This window comes from Cryptotermes secundus, unplaced genomic scaffold, assembly GCF_002891405.2.
Source record: "Cryptotermes secundus unplaced genomic scaffold, Csec_1.0 scaffold1695, whole genome shotgun sequence".
NCBI lineage: Eukaryota > Metazoa > Arthropoda > Insecta > Blattodea > Kalotermitidae > Cryptotermes > Cryptotermes secundus.
In genome coordinates this window covers 342108-356893 of record NW_019725862.1, presented here as the reverse complement: position 1 = coordinate 356893, position 14786 = coordinate 342108, and the positions used below count along the sequence as shown (strand labels likewise).

General features: G+C 39.0%; 1 protein-coding gene across 1 annotated transcript in view; it reads right to left on the bottom strand.

Moving 5' to 3' along the window:
- Positions 1 to 6149: 6149 nt before the first annotated feature.
- LOC111863824 (probable tubulin polyglutamylase TTLL2) overlaps positions 6150 to 14786 on the bottom strand; it is a 25204-nt gene continuing 16567 nt past the window's right edge. The window contains exons 5-7 of the mRNA XM_023850551.2: positions 14193 to 14469; positions 11385 to 11587; positions 6150 to 7169 (exon numbers count right to left, since the gene is read on the bottom strand). Coding sequence (XP_023706319.1) covers positions 6189 to 7169; positions 11385 to 11587; positions 14193 to 14469 — 1461 coding nt within the window. The 3' untranslated portion in view covers positions 6150 to 6188. The remainder of the gene's footprint in view (positions 7170 to 11384; positions 11588 to 14192; positions 14470 to 14786) is intronic.

The following is a 14786-nucleotide window of genomic DNA, read 5'->3' as shown; positions in this document are numbered from 1 at the left end:
GGGGGGGGGGCATCGTTAATGTACGGATTGAAAAGAGTAGGGGACAGTACCGAACCTTGTGGAACTAGACATTTGTTTGACTAGTCAGCTGTGAGAATTTTAAGGGGAATGTTTGAAGTCTGTTTAGTCAAATGTTGTACACTGTTATTTTGAGGTTGATAGCAAACTATAATATCACATTTCCACCTCAATTATGAATCATTACCATACATATGCATGCCACACATTCATCTATATTTTGTGAATTATTCTAATATGAATCCTTTACGTGAGGTACTTATTATTGTATCCACTCATATGTTTGTAGCATATTTTTATAATAATGAAAGTATTATTAACTTTCAGTTCACTCCTAGGTGTAAGTCATGATGCTGTTGAAACACTTCTAAATCCATTACTACTACCATTTCACTTTCATGTCAACTTAGGATTTTGAGTTGCAGAGATACCTAATCATTGTCTATATTGTGTTCATCTTACACATGAAATTATAGGGAATATTCTGGGTGAAATACTGTAAGCAGGTAGGTTAATCTTTAATGTAAGTACTATAAGACATTTGTCCCACCCCTTTCATATTTTGTTTTTGGCTCTGAGAATTAGAAAAATATTAACTGGTTTCATAATGGGATGAACTTGGCTGCTGTAAACATTGGTTCCGAAAGAGGGACTAACACTTGAATATGATTCAGTGGCATTTCAGAAGAAAAACTGCACACAAATGGACATAATAAGTTTCATATGGTAGAAGGATTGTTACAAACGTAGATATAAAGTGCTTTAAATTATTTTGATAAGAGGTGTATGCTTGTTTTTGATTCAACACTACCTTACTGGATTATAGAAAAAAAATGTTAGTAATCAAGTAAAGAATAAATGTTAGAAATTTAATATGAAAATTCCCAGAAGTCAGGTAACCATTATTAAATGCGTAGTAAGAGTATATGAAGGAGTCACAGTACTATTCAGTGGTCAACACTGAATGTCAGTGTTGTTGGCTTGGCTGATAAACGCACTTCATGTTACTCATGAAAAACAGTGTACATGAAAAGTAACTTCCTCTGTTCCTTAGTGTTAGGAACTGGAAGATTTTGCCTGTATTAGTCAACAAAATGTTATTCCTAACATAAAATTATAACTCTTAACTTAAAAATGAGTGCTTTGTTTATAATTAGTATAAATTCCAACAATTTTTTAATTTAATTTTTACGTAAGGTTTTTTCAATTTAATTTGAATATATTTAACAGCGATTTTTCATCAGATGTGATATAGTGTCAAATGGGATATTAGATGAACATGAATGATTAGTCAGGAAGGATTTTGGAGGAGTAATCATGGCCAAATTCAAGGTATTATCCTGTTGCTAACCTGTAGGGACTGAAAAACCCCACGAAAGCCCTCACTCAGGATAGCTGCCAATCCATTTGAGGTTCAAACTGGATCTCTCCCAAATACAAATCCAGAGTGTTACTGCTGTATGAACCTGCTCAGTTCATTCATTTTAAACAAGCTGAAATATGATTGAAATCTTTATTGTTAATGAAAGTGTGCAACAGTGCAAGAAAGATACAAAAGTGAAACACCTGTTATAAAAAATTACATAATGAAAATGATGAAGTAGAAAATAGGTGGGGAATATTAGATGTGGTGGGGGAGTCACACATCTGAGTTTGATTACTGTATATAGGCTGACACACATGTCTGTTTTTAATTTTGACTCTGAATTTCCTGCAGATCTCTGATGTCAATTTAATATGGTTCTTTGAAATGTTTCTGCTGGTCAAATGCCAGCTTATGATACCAGCTGGTCAGATACTGAAACAAAATATTCATATTGCCAGATGCATTGCAATACATATGATGGTTCCTGTAGGAAAGGTAGTATTAGACTGAAGAAGTGTCTGTTGAAATGAACTTCATACTTCTGGCTGCAACATGACAGCTGAAGTTTTGCGTGGATTCAGTTGTCATAACAGGTTGAAGTTTCACATGCAAATTAAAACTACATAACTTTCTGAGAAATGTGTTGAAATTTTGAAGTGCCTTTACATGAAGCAGGGAAAATTGGAGAAAATTTAAAATCTGCACCAGGACCTCCTTTACCTTGAGATGACTGACGTTGTAATATAATGTCATTACGTTATAAAATATCGGACAATTAAAGAATGTTGAAAGCTATATCTTTAAATTTGTATTGCATTATTCAGCAGATCTGTTTGAAAATGAGGGAGAAGGGAGAAGACTGGTCAGTTGTAATCATCCTTCATTACTATAACCTTTTCACCTTACATGTGGGGAATATAAGTTTGTGAGCAATATTGTTTCAACCCTCTCACTGTGGGAACTTTTGTTTTAGTTATTTGTAAAATATATCTCCTTACATGGTATAACCCTAAATAATATACTACATTTCCCCTTAAGACAAAATGGGAGCAATGTTGATGTATGAATGTTTATAAGCAATGAGTTTTGAAAAAAAATGTTATTTGTTACATCCTTAAGGTTTCAATAATTTAATATTATTTGAGTTTTATAATTAATATTCGGAACCTTATGTAAAACCATTCAAAACGCCGCTCATGGCATAGCTTCTAGCACCAGTGTTCACAAATTACATTTACAGTACAATGTTTATATACACTACTTTATGTATAAAATTGTTATGTTCTGGCTGCTCTGAAAATCTGAATTTTTATAGTTTGGTGTCAGAGTGGTAATTTGGAACATAGATTTATAACAGGAAATCAGCTCTATAATATACATATTAAACACAATTAAAATATGTTTTCAGCCAAATTTTAATTCCTTCATCTCAACAGTTATAACTTATTTTTTGTACTTAATTTTTTTTAAAACGGTAATTAAAATTGTAATAAACAGTATGTGGTGTTAAAAAATTAAATTGCTATATACAGTAAATTAAAGTAAAGCTATCGCCGTACCAGGCCGTGAAGGCCCATAGGGTTGTGAGACGTTGAGGGTCCCACATTGTCTAGACAATCAGCTCAAAGATGGCAGTAAGGTTGTCAGCCTTACGCGCCGGCCGTGCTTTACTCCCCAGGAAAATTATTTAATTAATTCCTGGTACTCATTTCTGTTAGAGGCTGAGTAAACCCCAGGGCTTAGTGCGGCTGGAAGGATTAGGTCAACTGAAAAAATCCAAAAACCTCATCGGGACTTGAACCCGCGATCTTCTGGCTTGTAGCATAGAGCCTCAACCACTACACTACCGCTGTATCAAACAATAACATTAAAGTATAAGTTGATAAGTATTTTGATCATGACCCACGGGCTGCCTACAAATCTTGAGTCTTGATTTAATTGTAGAAGAGGAAATTGTATGTCTTTGAGAACTAGCATAAGAAGCTTATGGGAACTTAACCAACATGATAATTTGGACTTATTTTAGGTGGCCCATAAAAGCTTTTTAATTTTCCAGAATGGCTTGTGTACTAAAGTATGGCCACTCATGTCTTAAATGCCTCCCAGCAGTGATACTGAGAATAAAGCACTGTCTGTCCATCTGTCCATCCATCTTTAACATTACTTTCATCTCACCTCTCCACTTGATCTTTAAGTGAGGCATGGGTGTTTCACTTATTATCCACATAGGCTTCCTTGAAAAATTCAGAGTTTCTTTTGCTCCTTGGATTAGTGGCTGTTGTTCCAACATTTTGGTATCCTAAAAAAAACTATAGATCACAACGTTTCAGAAACTGGATCTGTTTTCCTCCTTAGGTGAAGGGGGAGATACCAACTCTGTTGGGTTTGTTAGAAAGACATAACCTCAGTCACTAGACTGTCAGTATAACTACAGCTATACAAAAATTTAAGATTAGGCTTTATAAATGGAAGGTACTAAGAAACTGTACAATACAAATTTTGATAAATTATGGACAGACATGAAACTAAGATAGGAAAGGAGGTGGAAATTTTATGGAATAAACCTCGCTGATGGTAGCCGAGTGGTCTAAGGCGTGCACTGTCTCCGCTCGCTCGGAAATCAGGATCATGGGTTCAAATCCCACTCAGGGCATGGATGTTTGTGTGCGTTTTTCTGTGTTTGTGTACAGGTAGAGGCCTTGCGACGAGCTGATCACCCGCCCAAGGAGTCCTACCGTATGTGTAAGATCTAGAAAAACTGAAGTGAACGGAGAAGTTCATGGAGGTAGGCCTAGGCCCACTGGGGCTGTGGTGCCAAGGAAAAAAAAACTTTGCTGACAGACTGGGTCTATGAATACAATATATAGGTTTAATTGGAGAAAGTTCTGAAACCATTTTTGCATACCTCACATGCCATATGTGGAGTAAAAACTGAACCCTCAGGACTGATATCTTGTAGAGACCCGTGAACATTCTGTCAGATCTTGCTGATCTTCCCTGTGAGTTTGGTAACCTCATTCTGATAAAGAGGATCCAAATGGGAGGAAAGTCTAAACCGGATTGGCTAAGCTGATTGGTTAAGAATGTCATATGGGCAGATTCCTTGTATATCCTATACCTGCTGTTACTTTCAATTTTCAAAATTCTGGATTCATCCCAGCCTCTTCATAGGCATGTTGGGCTAATTTTAATTTTTCTAGAAGACCCTCTTGCAGATTGTGCCTTTGTTCATGAAGCTGTGTCTCTACAGGCCTGCCTGTTTTGCCAGTGTAGCATCTGCCACATTCACAGGAAATGCTGTAGAAACACTATGCTGCCTGTCACAGGTCTCTTTCCAGCTTGGTTTTCATGAGTGAACTCCTGTGAGTGGGTTTAGTTTTTAAGATCGTCACATACGGAACATACACAGAGCCCAGAGGCTTTTCCTCTTTATTTCAGACTACTGCTAGCCTGGGAATTAATATCTGAGTCAGTGAAACCTTGGGGGAACCATTGGGCTGAAGATCTTGTCTCAGGTTACTATTTCACTGAACACATTTTGTCTTTATTGGCACACAAGGGAAGCTGTATTGTGAAGACTTTGAGTTGAACCTCTTTTCACAAGTAGCAGATGGTTGGATTTGGAGTTAAGATATTGACCAGTGCAATTTTCTTTTTAAAGAATCTGAACAATGGATGAAGTCCAAAAATCCAGTAATTCTGAGTGTCATAAACCATCATCAGAACACTCCAGGATCTATTTGAAATTTTAAAAAGTAAAGATATCCCTGTAACAGGCCATGGAGGGCCACAGGGTTGTGAGATGTTGAGGTTCCCACATTTTCTAGACAATCAGTTCATAGATGGCAGCATGGTTGTCAGCTCTACGCACCAGCCACCCTTTGCCCCCAAGAATATTCCTGGTACTCATTTCTGTTAGAGGCTGAGTCAACCCCGGGGCCATTGTGCGGCTGGAGGAATTAGGTCAGTTGAAAAAAATCCAATGACCTCATCAGGATTCGAACCCATGACCTTCGGGCTTGTAGCATAGTGCCTCAACCAACTACGCTACTGCGTGCCCCCATTTGAAATTTTAGGTTCTGAAAAGTAGAGAAAGTGACCAGTATGTTTATATGGATCAATAAGTTTCCAGAAGTCTAATTTATTCCTTTGGTTTCAATTTTTTCCATTTGAAAATAAATGTGAAAATAATATGCTTGCTGTGTAGGGCATGCCATGATGTCTCACTCTGGTAAATATTTAATGACACATTTTAAAATGCTGTATTCATACTGTCCTTCATTGTAAAGGGGTACCAACAGAGAGCAAAAGTATGACAAGCCACATATCAGATTTCATTAAATCATTGAGATTTAGCAGGGCGTTCATGTCAAATTATAGAGACATCTTTTCTTTCCTTAAAAAGTATGCCTATATTGGCTCAATCTGATGACTGCTCAATTAAAACATTTAGCATTCATGTTCATGACATCTGTCCCTTTCTCTTGTCCTCTCTAACCCATTAAATATATTTCTCTTATATGTACGTTGATTTCTTTCACAAATAAATTTGAAATAATATCCATATCTTCTGTCAGCTGGGCTGTAAACATATTGCAAAAAAACTGGTCATTTTATGGCACAGTTCAAAGTATCTATTCTTTGTTTTGATACACTGGGTGTTTTTTGTAAAATAAAAATATTGCCATATTTGTGATTACAGTGTCATAAATTGTGTTATGTTTTAAATGACAACACATGCTATTTTTTATCTTTACAGTTACCTTTATTTACCTATTTCTTATATTCACAGTATTCGTATTTACTATTTGCTTGGTAACCATACTTCAGATATCATTCCTAGTGTCTGCTTCATAATTGTACTGAATGATTCATCTGAAAATGTTGGATTGCATTTAAAAATCTCCCTTGCTGCTTTGGAATACTTGTGAACAGCTGCAACTACATTCTTCACTTCTGTGTCCCCTTGCACAACTGTTGGGATTTTTTGTGGTATTTGCATAGTGTACTGAGTTGTGGGTCTCAAAGGGAACAGCCTCACCCAGTTGCCTTCCCTTGCTGGAGGAGATCTCCAGTCACGTCCATTACCCCACAGCATTGGTGGTGGGTATTTTTTCTGTCCACGGAAACTATGGACTTGGTTTCTACTGTGATCAGTAAGTAATGCATTATAGCACATCCAAACTTCCTCTGGATTTTGCGAATTCCGGCTGCTTATTGTTTTATGGTTATCATCTTCACCTACACCATTGGCTGAAACTGTTGAAGAATATGAATTCTGAGCAATACTTTTATTAATGGAAGAATATCTGATAGGGGTTTTGGTATTGGCAGTTTGAGTCCTAGGTGTTCTTCCACTGGACATTTGATTACATGACCCTATTGCCCCTGAACATCCAGGAAGACTGAAATGATTGACAACCTGAAGACACACATTCTTTTTTCTTGTATGTTGTATAGATGTACTCTGTGTTGAATTGTGATTCTTCTGCTGATGTCTTTTCCATCTGCTTGCAACTGCTAGTACACTCAGAGCTGAAGAACTTGCTCCTTTCCTTCCAGATAAGACTTTGGCCCCACCATTCTCATTTTCACTGTCTTCATTTTCTGAAGAGCTTGGGTCATCTGGATATTTATTATGGCTTAAAGTGGACCAGGTTGTGAAGAGTGAAAGTCCTGTATTGCACATAGGCAGACCAAGAAGGTCAAACATATCATGTAACATCGGTTTTTTCACAATCTGGTCTATATCACAATCATTTCCAAGTGCAGGACTTAAATTAACCTAAAACACACAAAAGAAAATAATATTTAATTAACTGTTCTTCATAATTGGTTTTAAACTTTCAGGAACAGCAATTTAAAAGAAAATATTCATCCAGATGCAACTGAGTTTTTAATTAAATAATGAATCAGAAAAACACAAATTCATATTTTCATAGAATTCTTTATGGTATGATGTACAATTATACAATTTTCATATAATGAAAAATAAACATGAAGATCTTTTAAAAGAATTGGTGTCCCATGTTAACATCCCACATTCATGCATGCTGCTGTGTTTATGATGATAGTGGTCTTATGTTAGTCCTGAAGCGCTGATCTATGTGGGTAATGAAGTGACTGAAGGGGTCCATACACGTACAAGTCTGGCTCGCGAGTCCGACTTGGCTTGGGTTCCAATGAGCCAAACTCGTTTGTGTGTGGGCTGCAAAGTTGGGAGTCAGCTCATGCATTTGTGGTGAAATTAATTCAAGCCTGACTCCCGAGGCAGATCCCATGGATTGGTCATATCTTACGCGGTAACTGCCTTCTAAAAGAAGTTACTGAAGGAAAGATAGAGGGGCGGATAGAAGTGACCAGAAGACGAGGAAGAAGACGTAAGAAGATGCTGAATGACCTTGGGGACAGAAGAGGATATTCTCATTTGAAGGAGAAAGCTCTAGATCGCATCAAGTGGAGGAACTGTTTTGGAAGAGACTGTGGACCTGTCGTCTTGACAGATTACTGATGAATGAATGAATGAATGAATGTAGTGGCACTACAATAAGACACAACGCACAAGCACATCACACAAAATAACACACCACTCTCAAACAAAACACAGCACAAAAAACTACACAAAGAACAAAGGACACAATACACACAATGAATACAATGAAAGTACACTTACAACTACAATAAATACATGGCGTACTGTAACGCAAATGGTCAGTAAATAAGGGGAGATACTAATATGAGGTAACTGGTGGAGTAAAAGGTAAAGTTGTCCCTGTGCTTATTTAAATAAGCACCACCCTACATAGGCGTACGGGGGAGTGGATGTATAGATCCAAATTTTCTCGACCTCAGCACTAGCTGGAGATGAGTGGTCAGCTTCACGCCCCGACAGCTTTACCCCCAGGGAAAGAGCCCCTGGTACCCATTGTACAGGACGTTGGTTGGACGCCAGAATCGGTCTGGACCACTTGAAAAACAGAACATTTTTGACCCTATCGGGACTCGGTCGTCCAGCCTGCAGCCAGTCACTATACCGACTATGCTATGCATGGTGCAGTGTTGTTCAAATTTACATTAGACATAAAAGTACAAACTTCAACATAGGTTGTACATACATGTGCCACGTTGTGAAGGTATCAGTTATTAAGGAAGTATAACACACCGTAATATTATAAGCCCGCTGTTTTGAAGAGGATAATACCACTAAGAAATTATAAAACTTTACTCACTCTGGAGCGGTATTCCCGGAGGATGTCCAGTAAAGGGCATTGAAGTTGGAAAACATAAGGATGTCGAAAATTTGACATTCGATTAAAATAAACCATATTGTTACCTGTGCCACGCGCTGAGCACGAGTCAGATGTTTCGATCGTGTAACAAATGTCCGTGTGTCAGAAGACTGCGACCAGGGCAGAGCTGCAGATGTGATTGAGACTGATATAGTGGTACTCAACTTCTTGATAGGAACAGCACACGGCATGGTGAAGATCTGTATGAATGCTTGGTCACAAGAGTGAACTTCGCCTGCAGAAAGCGTCGGTGCGTCTTTGCCTGGGAGGACGGAATGGCCTGGTACCCGGAAGAACACCATATAATAACTCTTTTCGTAGAGATGAAATATTTTGGCACTGGATTTGAGCTGTAATGGGGTGGGCAAGCATGTGATGCTAAATGAGTCTGGACAGATATAAAAAATGTCTGAGTACGACAGCTGATATAAAGAAGCGCTCTGTGAATTGTGCATAGTTCTGCTGTATAGACAGCTCTGAGATTATTTTGCTTGACGACCGTTGCACATAAAGTTGTAATCAGTCGATCCATTAACCAGGACTCATCAATTTAGATAGCAGTGCAGTGAGGCAAAATATCTTCCCTGGGAAATCATGACGGTAAAGAGGGGCTAGTGTTCTGCCCTTTATGAATTTAACACTATGCAGATCACAAGCCACAGTAGAACAGAATACATATGTCAAAAATAATTTTCGAGGATTTGCGAAAGGTATTGGAAACGTACACCGACAGATCGCTAAACTCTAACGTTAATTTTTTAGGGGGAAGTGGGTATTTAACGACGTTTTCATTCGGATGGTAAGGTGATAGATGAATGATTAATTGAAGAGGAATTGGCAACAAGCAGTAGTGGCCTAATCGATTTACTATTCTGTTGAAGAAAGCAGTCTTCTGGGATTTTGCACCGTGTATATGTGGTGTTAACCGACGTTTCGGAGGAACGTATCGCCTCCATCTTCAGGGTAGAAGAAAAAATATATAAGAAATCTGCAAGCAAAGAGACCGTGAGAACCGGTAAAAGCAGACTGCTTTCTTCATAGTCACCGCCGTGAAAGCCTCAAATCTTACATACTATTCTGTTATTTGCCTGGTAAAGAAAGAAGGTAAAGCTATCCCTGTAACAGGCCGTGAAGGGCCATAGAGTTGTAAGACGTCGAGGCTCCCACGTTTTCTAGACAATCGGCTCACAGATGGCGGTAAGGTTGTCAGCCTTACGCGCCGGCCGCCCTTTACTCCCAGGAAGTCTCCTAGTACTCATTTCTGTTAAGAGGCTGAGCCGACCCCAGGGCCATAGTGCGGCTGGAAGAATTAGGTAAATTGGAAAAGAAAATCACCTTATCGGAAGCTATTTGCCTGGAGAGGCTGTAGAAAGAAACACGAAACACCGAGTATCTTTCGAATCCAGTCTAGACCAACTTGTTCGGTCCAGCGTAGATCTTGTACATGCAATGGTCAGTGCAACAAAATATGTACTAGACATTCCTTTCTCACTCAGAATTACTGGGCTCTTGGACTATGTCCATTGTTCGGTGTTCTAAAAACTAGAAACTGCAACATTTCGGAAGCTGGATCTTTTTTCCGTTTTCAGGTGAGGGGGAGACACGTACTATATCCGATCCTTTAGAAAGATCTGACCTCAGTCTTATTCTACACAATACAGTGTCTGATGATATATCTTTCTAGTGGACCCAACAGAGTAGATATCTCCCCCTCACCCGAAAACGGAAACATATACAGTTTTCGAAACTTGAGTTCTGTAGCTTTTAGAATACTAGACCAAGTAATTCTGAATTTTACTCGTCTACATCATGACGAGAACTCTTTAGAATCCATCCGTCTCTCTGTTCTCTGGAAGTCTCACAGAAACCATGGGACAGTTATGCTTGTGAGACAGCAGTTATGCAAATGTGCTGCACCATGTTATGTAGAAAATATATGGGCCTAGGAAAGGGGGGGGGTGCTATTGAGATAAACACAAACGCGTGACAACTCTGTATATGATTGCATTTATACACGTATATGGGGTAATGTGGCAGAGCCGGTCACGGTAGCCGAGCGGTCTAATGCATGCACCGTCTTCGCTCGCTCGGAAGCCGGGATTGTGGGTTCGAATCCTACTCAGCACATGGATGTTTGGTGTTTGTGTGTATATGTACGTTTCTCTGTGTTTGTGTACAGGTAAAGACCTTGCGACGAGCTGATCGCCCGCCCAAGAAGTCCTACCGAATGTCTGAGATCTAGTAAACCAAAGTGAAACGGAGAGTTTCATGGAGGTAGGCCAAGGTCCAAATTTGGGCTGTAGCGCCAAAGGTAAAAATGTGGTAGATATTCATCATGCAAAAAGGTGGCCAGTGAAACATGACAGAAGGGATGATTACAGAAAAAGTATAAATGGTTCAGGAAAAGGGTAGAAGGCAAACGAGGGAAAAATGAACCTTAAAGCCCTCTTTACATCCATCCTGTCAGGACGCGGACTGACGTACTCGTAGTTTGTGGGGTTCATGGTGTGATTTTCAGGCACAAAAACAACTTTATTCTTACATTAAGTAGGTATACTGGATATTGTTTACTTACCTGGTATTATCTGGATTGTTTATCTATGGCTTATATTTATTTATCCTATCAAAGTAATCCACACCAGGAATAAACTACTGCAGAGTAATCAACAGGTTGTAAAAATCAAAGTATGATTGACATAAACAATTCTCACTTCTAACAGCCAAGGCCTGAGGCTTGCGTCAATGAGAACGTCGAAGCCATAAAACTCGAAGCAGTTTGCTGTGCTGGGTATGCCAGAAAGCTGGCTGACTACAGTGAGGACAACAAGGGCAGAGACTCGTTGCCACAGCAACCAATCCGAGATTTTCGTCTGGTGGAAATACCGACGCAACTGTCTCAGAGACCATTTACAACCTGAAACAATATCAGTTCAACAGTACTCTTCTGCTACCCTGAAGATGGAGGTAGCAGGTTCTTCCAAAACGTTGTTAACTTCCTACCAGTTTCAATATAAAATATCTGTTTGTTTTTCTTAAAACATTTAAGTAAAGTTTATATCTAATAAGCGCTACTATGTATTAACGAATTGCGGAAAGAAAACATTTTAAGATAGACGTTATAGTGGACTAATTCAAAATGGAATTTGTCCATTTACTTAACGCAAAGACTTGTCACGCTGTAGTAACTACTTTACTCCTAGACTCTGTGGTGCTCGGAGAAACTTGCCCATTCTCCTTTCATCTTGCCTATACTGTTAAGTTTTCTTAAATATATTATTTTTATGAGGTCACACCCCAAGTTTGAGGATCAAAGGCTTCCTTTCTTCTGGCTTCTACCCTTCGACCTGTCCAGGAGCTTACACTCATACTAGCATAGCTCTCTAGCATCATGGCATAAGCCCAGAGGGAGGTTCGTGACGCCTGTATCATTCAAAACAAAAGAATTGTTTGGGAGAGTGAACATGAGAACAGGCTACTAAAATTCTTCCCTTGTTTATGAAATAAACAAGGGAAGAATTTATAATATGTGTCTCGTGTTGAAATAAAAATCACATTAGTCAAGAATTTACTTCTATGTAAAATATACGAAAGTTTAGTAAACGAGGGAACAAATTCATCATTCGTGTTGAACAAAAAATGGAAGGATATTTTTGTGCAGTATTTCATAAATATAATCTGCAGAGCGAAAGATTACATACTGTGATTCTAAATGATTGTCGAGGTTTCTATAGCCTATAATCTTCAAACCGAAAACAGTAAAATAAAACTGCCGAATGCATGTGTAAGTGTACTAAAAATATTATTATTTATAGAATTAATGCTGTAGAATGCTTAACAACTTCAATACATGCACCTTTCATGGCACGTAAGATGTCTAAACAGTATTCAATTTTCTTCCAAGTGTTCTACTTCATTTCCAGCTTCTTTCGGTGCAGAAAATTACCAGCCTCCTGCAACTGCTATAGTCAACGTCGGATAGCATTATTTGAAGGGGAGTCTTTTTCATATTTAGTAATGTAACGACGTACCAGTTTTATTACGGACTTTCTTTCGAAAAATCAAAATAAGCATATTACGGTCGCCATTTTGAGTATGACGTCATATTTTCTCCCAGACATTAATGCGGAAAGTACAGCTTTATATAATAAACCTTTTTGAATCACGCTTTAAAATTTATTGGCAGTTTTATGTTGTTATTTCTGGTTTGAAAATTATAGGCTACGGAAACCCGGACAATAATTTAGAATCAAATTGTATATAGCGAACTGAGTTCTTGATACTACTACCATAGTCAATAAGTTCGTGGACTGGCCGCAGCGCGTCGTTGCAGTGCACTATGGCGGATAGATTGAGGCACGATATGATGCCCTATCAGTTCATCTCTCGTCATAGCAAGAGGCAGTTGTGTGCAAACAGTGTAAGCAAATCTACATCCTCTATTATGAACTGCAGTTCAATGCAAGTGGCGGAAATCGAAAATGTGGCACTTTGAACAACCGGCAAATATCAAGTTCTGCCAAAAACTAGGCAAATCCCTAGCGAAACGTTTGGAGTAGGAAGAAGTGGCTGTAGCTACACGACAACACCCCTGCACATCGCTCTGTTCTTGTCCAAAAGGAACTGGCAAGGCAACAGGTTACCGATTTGCCACACCCTCCGTACTCACCTGATCTCGCACCATGCATTTTCTTTCTCTTTCACCGCTTGAAAGCAAAGCTACGTGGTCGTAGATTTCAGCCGTCCGAGGAGGTGGTCAATGCCACAAGAGACGCCGTTCAGGAATTTCCTGCCAATATGTTTCAGCAAAGTTTTCTGCAGCTATATCAATGTTGGCAGGCTTTCATAGCAGCCAACGGCAACTATTTTGAGGGCCGATGTGGATCTGTGTAAATGCATGTGAATACCTTGTAATATGATGCAATAAAACCACATTCCACGAACTTAATGACTGTACCACGTATTTCGGCCAACGTAATGTTAGCAGTCTTAGTGTAGGTTAAATTGCAGAGTCACAAAACCGGAAAACTTGCGTGCTATTGATGTCTGTAATCATAGCGTGTCAGCGGCCTAGAAGCTTCCAATCAGTCCGTCGTTTACCCAGAAAAACGGCAAAAGATACGTAACGTGTACTGATGATAATTTGCTCTCTGAACCTAAGCCAATATCGATTAGACCTGCATCCAGATCTAAGTGCAGAGAGTTCTCTAGACAGGGCAGCAGTGAAATTAGGCGTTATATGTTGTCACAAATTTAACGCGGAAATTTTCACACTTTTCCGCCTTAATCTGTTGTCACAGAGGGAAAATCCAAAGTATAAAGCCTTATTTTAGAGCTTAGTGAAATTCAGAATATTTAAAGGAAACTTATAATCACTGTGTATGAGTATAAGCAAGCTCTTTGCATTTTTTCTGTACTCCATATCCTAGGAAACGTGCACTGTGTAGGAGTATTGGTACTTCTTCATCTCCTATACCTCGAAAAATATGTAATGAAAGAACAGGCCTATGCATGTCACATACCTGGACCAATTCTTTCCTTTTTCTCATTATAACCTGGTCCCCATTTATTGAGTGAACTGTTCGTGAGATGACAGAACGGGTTACTGAGGTCAGCCATTGAGAACTTGTCCGTACTGAATCTGACCAGACCTTCCTTGTACAGATAAACTGTTAGTGGATGGTATGACGGTATGCACACGTATAATCTGAGGTCAAACTTATAGCCGCCGATGAGCAGAGGGTTCTCAATGTAGCGCTGAACAATAGCATTACTATCGTAACACAGATCTCCAAGGTCCTGCAAGCATATGAAACAGGGAAAACCCAGACAGGCATGCTTCATAAGTATATCATCTCAGAGTAGGTGGGGTTCACATATTTAAACTTCTCTGAAGGAAAACATTTTTGTTTACACTTTAGTTAGACGCGCTGTCAGTATTTAAACTACATACAGGGCAATCTGGATAATAGGAACTATTTTTTTATTGCTAGTGGGGTGGGACTAAGTCCCTTGTACTGCGGTCAATTCTGGCCTATTGTACCAGCCCCAGATGATAGGTGAGGGTGATTGTGGAGCAATTGGTGGAATGAAGATTGGCAGGGGAAACCGAAGTA